At 47.0% G+C, this 11,841-nt stretch overlaps 1 protein-coding gene across 1 annotated transcript in view; it reads right to left on the reverse strand.

Annotated features, from left to right (window-relative positions):
- Positions 1-11,841, reverse strand: part of NPRL3 (NPR3 like, GATOR1 complex subunit) — a 51,804-nt gene that overhangs the window by 25,529 nt on the left and 14,434 nt on the right. Inside the window, exons 3-5 of the mRNA XM_012805782.2 lie at positions 8,577-8,706; positions 7,102-7,176; positions 616-769 (exon numbers count right to left, since the gene is read on the reverse strand). Coding sequence (XP_012661236.1) covers positions 616-769; positions 7,102-7,176; positions 8,577-8,706 — 359 coding nt within the window. The remainder of the gene's footprint in view (positions 1-615; positions 770-7,101; positions 7,177-8,576; positions 8,707-11,841) is intronic.

The following is an 11,841-nucleotide window of genomic DNA, read 5'->3' on the forward strand; positions in this document are numbered from 1 at the left end:
GGTCCGGGCTGGGGATTCGAACCCGCCACCTTAGGTGTACGTGGCTGGCGCCTTAGCCGGTTGAGCTATAGGCGCTGAGCCTAGGTTGTCTTTCAATTTGGCTGAAAGCAAAGACCCACAAACCACTGACCTTGTCATCTTGATATTCCCAGAGGCTCCTCCTGGGTCTTCCTGCCCCAGGGTAACACGTCTAGCAGGACAAGGGCTGGCAGAGGCACCTGTCCCACATGAAGGGTCACCATCCAGTGGTGCGTGGAGAAGAGGAAATTTTCCAGTTGGGAACTCAATTTCAGCATATCCATGCAAGGAAGTAGACCTACAAATGTGCCCCTTGGGAAGCCTTCCTGTATCCCCTAGGCACAATCAATCAGCCCAAGTGAAGATAATGTACCTTTCTAGCCTCGGTATCTACATCGGCAAAATAGGGATGATCATGGCCCCAACTCTGCAAAGCTGTTGTGAGGACTTCCCTTCCAATCCCTAACTAATGCTGATGCTATTCCCAGCTCCTGACTGCATTGTTAACACTAACTGACAGCCCCTCTGCAGAGATCTACACTGCAGAGAGGCCATAGCCAGCCTAGACCCATGCCCATGACCTTGCACCACACTTACCATCAGCCATGGCAGACACCTCGTCTTGGAGGGCCAGGATCAGCTTGGCTTCCTGAGTGAGGTACTGGCAGCGGCGCTCCTCGTGTTGTAGCACGGTGGCGATGCGCCGGGAGAGAGTGTGCAGACAGTTTATCACCGATGGGTCAGCATTTGCCTGTAGAAGAGAGGCCATTCTCAGACTCAAGGGACACACCTCCACACAGTTTAAGTGGCACTAACACATATGCACAGCAAAAACTCAAACCATGAAAGAAACTTTCTCCTATCTTCCTCCAGGCTCCTTTCCAGGGGCAGGGGTGTCCCCAGTTTCCTGAGTCCCCTCCAGCGCCCACTCACAGAAACACCAGCCCCCATCCTCTCTATCTTGGGAATGTCCACCTAGATGCTAACACAGGAATGGCTCTGTGGGGCTCTTGTGTGGGGCACACAGGCATTTCCACTATGGCAGGTCTGTAAAGAAAGGCAGGGTGCAGCAGAGGGACATACCCTGCTCACCTATTGTGTAATGCTAGGTCACAAGCCCTCATCTGGGAAAAACAGCAATCCACTTCCCTCACCAAAGCCTGAATGGAGGGCATAAGTTGGACTCATAAAGTTACTCAGAACAAGAGCCTGCCTATGCAAAACCCCTGGAAGTAGTCTGTGCTGAGTACTAGTAGGCATGAGTGGCGTATAATATGTAAGAATTCAGTCGCAACAAGTCACATCACCACATGGGTGCACGGTGCAGTAACAGAGTTCTACACTAATTGTTCACTGAACACTTTCTGTTCTCACGGATGAACACTCTTCCCAGCAGAAATGACACTGGTTAATGAGAAAGCCAGCAGGTTTGAGGTCTATGCCCCTTTCCCAACACTCCTGCACCCATGTTGACTTGGTCAAAGGAGGGTACAGGTGGCTCTCAGGAGCAAGACAGGCCCTCACCCCTCCTTATCCTATCAAGGACCAGTCAACCAAGCAACCACACCTGCCCAGGCCGAGGGTGGAGTGTGCAGCTGTGGGGCCTGTGAGAGCACTAGAGGGAGCTGATAATCAGGTCAACCATGACTCAGCACTTATGGAGGTAAACAGGGCTGCTGAGTCATCTTTGGGGGTGGAGATGGGACAAGGGAGAGGGATGGATGGTTGCTTCTGATTAGAATCCCTGGTGCTGCCTCTGCTCCTGTTTATCTGGTAGGTAGGGCCATGCCCAAAATGTTCACAGCCAGACTTTAGGGCCCAAACCTGACCTAGACAGTAAACACTTTCTTTACTTGGAGTTAGAGAGATTTCCTACTCTCAGCAGATCCCATGATCAGAAACAGAACTCATAACTGGGCAGATTACAACAAAGCTACAAGCCAGGGGTGGGGAGGACTACTGCTCCTATGCTGTGCCCACCACTGGGCAGCAGACCTGCCCTCCTTGTCAAGGTTGTTCTCTCAACAGTGTCCTGAGAAATGGAAGGCCTATTTATAGGGTATATACAAAACACGTATTTGGAAGAATCTGTATAAAAATACACCCACCAGCTCTCTCTCTCTCTTCTCCTCCTCTCTCTTCCTCACTCTCCTCTTCACTCTCCTCTTTTTCTCTCCTCTTTTCTCTTCTTTTTTCTCTCCTCCTTGGTGCTGCTCTGCAGCCTCCCTCCCCCACCAATAAAGACCTTTCAAAAAAAAAAAAATACACCCACCAGTAAAGCAGGGAGAGGATGACCCTGGACAGATGATTACTCCCATGAAGAAGTACTCAAATCATAGCTGAGACCCTGATCCTCTGCTGGAAGTCCGGCCAGCACAACCACCATAGCAGCTCTAAGTTATGTATCCGGGGACCAGCTGCTAGAGTTTCCCAGACTTGGTGCTTGCCCTGGGCAAATCTCCACGACCTGCATGACAGGGTGTTCCACATGTCCTCTCTACACAGCTCAACACTGAATAAAGGACATGCTGAGAAAGCTACCATCCAGAGTGTACCAGCCCTGAGTGGGAACTCTTAGAAACTGCACACCTTTACCATATGTGATAGGAAGTGGCATTAGATTTAGGGTATCACCTGTAAGACTTTCTCACCCCAAAAACGTCGTACCCAAATGTAACCAAGCCTTCAAAGTTAACTTCTAGCTTTTAGGAAATGCAGGGATAGAGCACAAGTCTGACTATTTGCACAATGAGATGAGTCCAAACATGGAACATTCAGTGGGAGAAAGGGTAGGAGAGTCCTGGCTGTGCACAGGGATGCCGCTTTGCATCCTGGTTCAGACAGCCTAACTCAGAAAAATGTTTTAGCAATCAGGAAAAGTCTCAGTGAACCAGGTTAATAATTGATATCAACATATTACAGCAAATTCTGTCAGATGTAAAATGGGTATCATGGCATAAAATAAGTGTCCATATTTTATAAAGGTGCCTTCTGAAGTATGTAGTACAAATAGCCATGAGGTTTGAGAGTCACCCAGAAATAAAGAAAGAGGGGAGGGGTTCAGCACCCATAGCAGTGGTTACGGCGCTGGCCACATGCACCAAGGCTGGTGGGTTCAAACCTGGCCAGGCCTGATAAACAACAATGACAACTTCAACAACAACAAAAAAAAGCTGGGCATTGTGGCGGGTGTCTGTAGTCCCAGCTACTCGGGAGGCTGAGGCAAGAGACTCGCTTAAGTCTAAGAGTTTGAGGTTGCTGTGAGCTGTGACACCACAGCACTCTACCAAGGGTGACATAGTGAGACTCTGTCTCAAAAAAATAAAAAAAAGGAAGAAAGAAAGGGGAGGACGAGATGGAGTGTGCAAAGGCAGCTGCTATGAGACTTCAGAGACAGGAGCATAAGGTTTGTTAGACTATTCTCTCTAGTTTATAGTTTGTTTAAAACTTTTTGGGGCAGTGCCTGTGGTTCAAAGGAGTAGGGCGCTGGCTCCATATGCTGGAGGTGGTGGGTTCAAACCCAGCCCTGGCCAAAAATTGCAAAAAAAAACAACTTTTCAAAGTAAAGAAGTATACATTTTTGAATGACTACTGACAGGAGAAAAAACATGTCCACCCTGAAACACCAACTCCTTAGACTATTAAAATTTTCCAGGCTCATCACGGGCGGAGCCTGTGGCTCAGTGGGTAAGGCACCCGCCATATACATCCAGGCTAGAGGGTTCTGCAACAACAACAACAACAATAAAAGCCAGGTGTTGTGTGGGTTCCTGTAGTCCCAGCTACTTGGGAAACTGAGGCAAGAGAATCACTTAAGCCCAAGAGTTTGAGGTTGCTATGAGCTGTGACAACACAGCACTCTACCAAGGGCAACATAGCAAAACTGTCTCAAAAAAAAAAAAAAAAATTTTTTTTTCCAGGCTTAGTGCCCATAGCTCAGTGGTTAGGGTGCTGGCCATATACACTGGGGCTGGCGGGTTCAAATCCAGCCTGGGCCTGCTAAACAACAACTACAACAAAAAAATAGCTGAGCATTGTGGCAGGCGCCTGTAGTCCCAAATACTTGGGAGGCTGAGGCAAAAGACTCACTTAAGGCCAAGGGTTTGAGGTTGCTGTGAGCTGTAACACCACAGCACTCTACCAAGGGTGACATAGTGAGACTCTGTCTCAAAAAAATAAAAATTTTCCTACTCTCCCACATCAGGGCCAGCTAAAGCCCTATACTGTCTTGTTTCCTGCTGCATCCACCTGGCAGTAGTCCATCCGTCCTTCTCCAGGTTCTGGCCTCATCCCCATGTCTCTTCCTTAATGGCCACAGGATGGGCCAGTATATAATCATAACTACACTGTTTAATCATTCCTTAACTACTACACCCAGAATTATTTCCAATTTAATTATTATTACAAAAATCTTTATACAGTTAGAAAAGCTGCTTGTTTTCTTGGTAACACTCCTTATGATGAGACTCTAGGCCTCAGAGCATCATACATTCTCTGCTTCTTCCCAGAGATGACAGGCTGCCTGCAACGCCCGGGTGGGGCCAAGGCTGCTTCTCACCCCCATCCCACAGGGCTTATCACTGCTGACAGGAGGACACAATTCATTACAGACCGTGTTTATTCACTTGCCTTTTTTTTTTTTTTTTTGAGACAGTCTCACACTGTCATTCAGGCCCAGGCTAGAGTGCCATGGCATTAGTAGTAGTTAAGGAATGATTAAACAGTGAGCCTAACTCACAGCAACCTCAAACTCAAGCAATCCTCCTGTCTCAGCCTCCCAAGTAGCTGGAACCATGGGTGCCTGCCTGCTACTTTTAGTGGAGATGAGGTCTCGTTCTTGCTTAGGCAGGTCTCCAACTCCAAAACTCAAGCAATCCTCTCGCCTCAGCCTCCCAAAGTGCTCGGATTACAGGCAGGAGCCACTGTGCCTGGCTCACACATGCTTATTTTGTACTTAATTTATCTCTCTTTGTGGCTGTATTATGTAATTATATAGCAAATAAAAAGATACTGTAAAAATGCAAACATGTGAAAGTGTATTAAGCATAAAGTGAAGATCCTTTGCTGGAATCTGATACCACAGGAACAACCACCATTAACAAAGCCTTTTGCTGCACTTGGGAGGCTGAGGCATGTAGAGTGCCTGAGCTCACAGGTTTGAAACCAGCCTGAGCCAGAGTGAGACCTCATCTCTAAAAAAAAAAAATAGCCAGCACTATGGTGTGTGCCTATAGTCCCAGCAATTTGGGAAGCTGAGGCAAGAGAATTGCTTAAGTCCAGGAGTTGATTGGAGGTTGCTGTGAGCTATGATGCCACAGCACTCTACCAAGTGTGACAAAGTTAGACTCTTATCTCAAAAAACAAAACAAAAAAAAGCCTTTTGTTTTAATATGCAGGTCTTTATTTATCAACAAACTGAGACAATCTTAAAAATTAAGCTCCATTTTGGGTGGCATTTGTGGCTCTGTGAGTAGGGCGCCAGCCCCATATACCAAGGGTGGCAGGTTCAAGCCCAGACCTGGCCAAACTGCAACAAAAAATAGCTGGGCATTGTGGTGGGTGCCTGTGGTCCCAGCTACTTGGAAGGCTGAGGCAAGAGAATCACCTAAGCCCAAGAGCTGGAAGTTGCTGTGAGCTGTGATGTCACAGCACTCTATGGAGGGTGACAAAATAAGATTCTGTCTCTAAAAAAAATTAAGCTCAATTTAAAAATAGTTTCTCTTTATCATTGTTTTGATTTTGAACCATTTACATTGAGACCTATGGTCTCCAAACCAAATAAGCATCAATGGGAAAAAAACACTTTGAAATTTAGAATGGTGTCTAATTTTTTTTGTTATTGATTACACCTTTCAGCATTAAAGGCAAGAATGGTATCCAATAGTGCAGGATGTCAGAGAATACACTGTTCTTTGTCACTGAGATCTAGTCAATTCCTTGCTGTCACATTCTGTATGTAAGCCACTGTGCAAATCACATATGCCCAGCTAGAAAAAACTATTGGATTCTTTGGTAAAAACTGATAGTGAGATAGTTCAGAATTCTGTTATTTAACCATCACTGAATACAAATTTCCTAGGTATTTCAGAGTCTCTTCATAACATAAGCCAGTCCTTACCCAGGGGTACATTTTCTGTTTATTTGGATCCTTATGTTGTAACAGGCTTTCCACCAGTTACATCTCCTGTAAGTGGCGAGAACAACCTCAGAACCTGGGCTGTTTTAAGAAACAACTAGGCTTAATCAACAAAATAGAAAATAACAGATGGTGGTAAAGACACCAAAACCCTAGAACCTTCACACATTGCTAGTGGGATGTTAAATGGCACCTTTGTGGGAAACATTTTGGTGGTTCTTCCAAAGGCTAAACACAGAGTTGCCACATGCCCCACAATTCCACACCTAAGTGTGTATATCCAAGAGAAATAAAAACATGTGTCCACACAAAAACATGTCCACAAATGTGCACATCAGCACTGTACATAATAACCAAAATATGGAAACAACCCAAATGTCTACCAACAGACAAGCAGATAAACAAAGAGAAGTCTATGCACAGAAAGGAATATTATTTAGCCCTAAGAGGGATTAGCATCTTGATTCATGCTACAACACAGATAAACTTCAAAAACATGCCAAGTAGACAGACACTAATGGTTGTGTACTGTATGATCTCATTTATATGAAATATGCAGAATAAATAAATCCACAGAGACAGGAAGCAGACTAGTAGTTTCCAGGGTTGGGAGGGAAAGGAGAGAATGGAGAGTATCTGCTGATAGGTACAAGGGTTTCCTTTTGAGGTGTTGAAAATGCTCTGAATCTAGATAGTGGTGATGGTTTCACAACATGATAAATGTACCTGACGGCATCAAACTGTACACTTTAAAATGGTAAATGATGTTATGTGTATTTTACCAAAACAAAAGGAAGTAAACAGTCAGGCAGACTCTGCCTATGCCCCAGGAGGACCAGCACATACCCTGTCACAGACTGAGCGCTAAGGCAACAGCACAGTCATCAGAGACAGCTGCTTTTCCCTCACCCTCCTCCCTGATCTAAGCCATGTATATAAATACTCACCCTCAGTGCAAATACCACATTGAAAAGAATCATAGTAGGTGCCTCCCTCTTTGGGGATGGATCTATTTTGGAGACCTGTAAAAGAAGCAGAATTCTAATAAACTGAGAGCTATAACTTTCCAGGGAAAGCTCTTTAGAGCTGCTCTACTTCAGCAAGGGAAAGGGCCCAGAATATAGCAGAACCAGAAAAAACAGAGCCCCAAGGTCTCTGAAAACCAACTAGTGACTTTGCTCTAGAGGTGTGCCTGCTGGACACAGCATCATAACTATGACAAAAGTGAAGAGGTCAGTGCTCTGACCAACCAGTCCACAGAAGTGAGCTGACAATGCCCAGGAGAGAAGTGATGTAGAAGGTGTGAATGGGTAAGGGACCCAGGCCCACCCCTGACCCACCCCTGCTATCCCCAGTGTATCCTGCACCTACCTATCAGGTGTGACAAGTACTCAAAACAAGTTAATATGACAATGCTCAGGGCCAGCAGAGGCGTTCCATGTACTTATCTCTGTGCTTTTGATCCCTCAACCAAGGCACTCAAAAGCAGCATTACAAACAGGCAACACAGAGCTCTTGGGTCAATTACAAGTGTTGTCACCAGGGGGAGTGAGAGCCACAGCCATCCCAACACACACCCCTGCCCCTGCCAGCATCTCCAGCGCTACAGGGCACGAATGGATATCACTCAGACAGGGGTCTGGACCCCAGCTATGGGGGCCCTGGTAAAAAAAGAAGGGCACTGTCTGTGAGGCCAAACACATCCAATTGCCTCAGAAGCTCCTTCCATAGGCTTATTCATTGAGGTTTGCAAATTACAACACAGAACCTCACAGAATTTCTACATCATATAAATGTAGATAAATCCTACATTGTCACATGAAACCCTTCAGAATCTGTGTGATGCTATCTTGGATCCTGCCTGCATACAAAGAGCTGACTGGTAGGCTCTGGTATACAAGTCCTCCTGGGGAACAATGCATTCCTTTTTGCTGACACTCCTCAGTGTTGTGACACTGATTCATCAGGGAACATAGAGGTTTAGCACAATAGTAAATGCTAAATAATAATAATACAGGCTGTAGAATTTCTTCTTCTTCATTTAATAAGAAGAAATGCTTGTACCACCACTTTGAAGGAAGTTCAAGAGTCTAACAGATGCTGGTTAGTTTATTCTTTTGGCCCCTCTGCAAAGAGACATCCTACATATAAGCGATAAGGACATAGTCAGTAGAGACCCAGAATGCAAGAGCACAAGCTAGGGGCAGGGACTGAAATATCTGGGGCAAAGCTGCCCATTGTTTTCTCCACTAGACCTCCAGGGCCTATGAAGATGCACAGCTCATAGCAAGTACGTGATCAGGTCTGCCAGCCAATGGTTACCTCACCAAGGCCAACATCAGCCTCAGTCCTGAGGCCCCCCAACTGGGATGGGCCAGGTCTGCTTGCCTAGGGAGGGCCACATCTGCCCAGGGCGCCATACCTGCCCCACAGCATGCTGTAGCAGTGTTGGGTGTCCAACAAACCGAACGTTATCAATCTTCAGTTCAAATTTCTGGCCACACATTTCAGACTTGGTTGCCAAAATTGTTGCCAGAATAACATCTGAAAACCTTAAAGTTAAAAAAAAAAGGTAGAATGAAAATAAATTAACAAAATATCACAGCACCATACCCCCACTGGCCCCAGAGAGGAAGGGTTATATGAAGGCTTCATGGAGCTGCTCAGCCCTCCCGCTGATGGAAGATTCTATTAGGAGCCCTTCTGAAGCAATTCCCCAGGTTAGGGATATAGAATCACCAGAATTACAAGGTAAAAGGCCTGAGAAGCACAGACTGAAGGTACATGCTGTCATTTCTCCACATGCTTTAGGAAGTTCAGGAGAGAAACAGTTGCAGTTTGCTTTCAAAAAGAGGATCAGCTAGAGCTAGCACTGCCCTGAGAAGCTGCTCCTTAAGGTTCACAGGCAGAGAGGAGCCTTCCCAAGTGTGTTCAGGTGTGCTGAACCACTAGCCCCTCAGCCCACAGTGGCACATAAAGGGCAAGGGAACAGCACTCAGCCATCCGTGCAAGGTGCTGACTACTTTGCCCAAAGCATAGCTTCCAGACTCTCACTCCTGCTGAACGCCTAAACTTTCCAGATTTTATCAGGGAAGAAACTGTGCAAAACCTACAGACCCACTGTGATCACAGTTATTCCAATGGCACAGGCACAGCCTGCACAGACTGGTGCCACAGAGGAATGGGAACAGCTATGCTGTGGCAGAACTCATCCCTCTCTGACCTGTATCTGTATACTTCCTGTCTCCTCGCTGTAACCCTGATCCCCCCTACTTGGGGAATCTAGATAAGGGCTGGTAGGTGCAGGCTCTTATCTCTGAGGCCTCTGTTCTAGAAACACAGATGCACTATGGCTGATTTGGACCTAGAAAGTAGAGAAGTCTCATGCTCTTCTCTCTGCCCAGGAAAACTATTTCTAATATCTGGGAGGCTATACTGTCTTAGGGAAGGCAGCTCCAGCTCCTCCAGGGCCACATTCTGTCACTGGGCGGGGAGAGTTCTAGAAGAGACCACTGAGGAAAGACATCCCAGCATATGTCCTCAGTCATGCTTCTCTCCTGGAGATCATCTGGGTGAGGGTGAGAGAGGCCAACATATTTAGTGATAGAAAAGGAAGGGCTGTTTTGAACTGCTGCTGCAGCAGCCCAACTTCAGAGCAGCAAAAGTTCTGGGCTGACAAAGACAGAGGAAAGGGCCATTTATCCCAGCCAACCTCACACAAAGCAGGGCCAGAAGAAAACTGACCTAGAGTCAGCCTGGGGCAACAGCCCAAAAGGCAAGACATACAGCTGTGGGACTCTAAGTCTTGGCAGGCCTGGGAGCTCAGGCTGGTTTCCAGTCTCCCTCCAGAACTGGCATACCATTTACTGTCCTAGTGGGTGTGGTCAGAATAGTCTCCTTGCCTCTCACGAGAGTCACAGACACCGCTGGAAATGCAAGACCCACAACCAGTCTTTGGCTACCCACTGCAGGTCTCTCCTTCCCTGGAATACTGCTCTCTGGAATGATTAAACTGGAGGGGGAAGATTCCGGTGTCTTAGAACACAGGCATCATATGCTTTTTCTTTTTTTTCTTTGAGACAGAGTCTCAAGCTATTGCCCTGAGTAGAGTACCATGGCATCACAGCTCACAGCAACCTCAAACTCCTGGGCTTAAGTGATTCTCTCGCCTCAGCCTCCCAAGTAGCTGGGACTACAGGCACCCACCACAATGCCCAACTATTTGTTGTTGTTGCAGTTGTCATTGTTGTTTTAACTGGCTGGGGCTGGGTTTGAACCCGCCAGCCTCGGTGCATGTGGCTGGCGCCCTACCCACTGAGCCATGGGTACTGCCATCATATGCTTTTTCTTTTTCTTTCTTTTTTTTTTTTCCAGAGACAGTCTTACTTTGTCACCCTCAGTAGAATGCCGTGGCGTCACAGCTCACAGCAACTGCCAGCTCTTGGGCCCAGGCGATTGTCCTGCCTCAGCCTTCGGAGCAGCTGGGACTACAGGCGCCCGCCACAACGCCCAGCTATTTCTTTGTTGCACTTTGGCCTGAACCATGTTTGAACCCACCACCCTCAATATACAGGGCAGGCGCCTTACTCACTGAGCCACAGGTGCCACCCCACATGCTTTTTCTTTTTTTTTTTCTTTTTTGGAGACAGAGTTTCACTCTATTGCCCAGGCTAGAATGCAGTGGTGCCATCAGAACTCACAGCAACCTAAAACTCCTGGGCTCAAGCAATCCTACTGCCTCAGAAGCTGAGACTACAGGTACCCCCCACAATGCCCCACTAATTTTTCTATTTTTAGGATAGGCAGGGTCTCACTCTTGTTCAGACTGGTCCTGGACTCCTTGGCTCAAGCAATTCTCCCACCTCAACCTCCCAGAGTGCTACAATAACAGGCATGAGCCACTGTGCCCAGCTCATATGCTTTCTTCAAACTCTAAAAGGCTCACTCTGATTCAATGCCTATAGCACAGTGCTTATGGCACCAGCCACATACACCAAAGCTGGCAGGTTCAAGCTCCGCCTAGGCCAGCTAAACAACAATAACAACTGCAACAGAAAATAGCTGGGCGTTATGGCGGGTACCTGTAGTCCCAGCTACTTGGGAGGCTGATACAAGGAAACACTCGGCTCAGAGCCCATAGCTCAGTAAGTAGGGTACCAGCCACATACACCGAAGCTGGTGGGTTCGAGCCTGGCCTGGGCCTGCTAAACAACAATGACAACAGCAACCAAAAAATAGCCAGGCATTGTGGCAGGCACCTATAGTCCCAGCTACTGGGGAGGCTGATGCAAGAGAATCATTTAAGCCCAAGAGTTTGAGGTAGCTGTGAGCCGTGATGCCACAGTGCTCTACTGAAGGCAACATAGTGAGACTGTCTCAAAAATAAATAAACAAATAAAATAAAATAAAGGGCTCACTCTGTCCTATAACTCTTATCTGAGGTGACATTTGTGATATTTAAAAAGGGTGTGGAGAGGGCGGCACCAGTGGCTCAATCGGTGGGGCGCTGGCCCCATATACCAAGGGTGGCGGGTTCAAACCCAGCCCCCACCAAACTGCAACAAAAAACAGCCGGGCGTTGTGGCAGGTCCCTGTAGTCCCAGCTACTCGGGAGGCTGAGGCAAGAGAATCACCTAAGCCCAGGCGTTGGGGTTTGCTGTGAGCTGTGTGATGAAGCCATGGTACCC

Source organism: Otolemur garnettii, unplaced genomic scaffold (assembly GCF_000181295.1).
Source record: "Otolemur garnettii isolate 467f Iridium unplaced genomic scaffold, OtoGar3 scaffold00044, whole genome shotgun sequence".
In the NCBI taxonomy this organism is placed as follows: domain Eukaryota; kingdom Metazoa; phylum Chordata; class Mammalia; order Primates; family Galagidae; genus Otolemur; species Otolemur garnettii.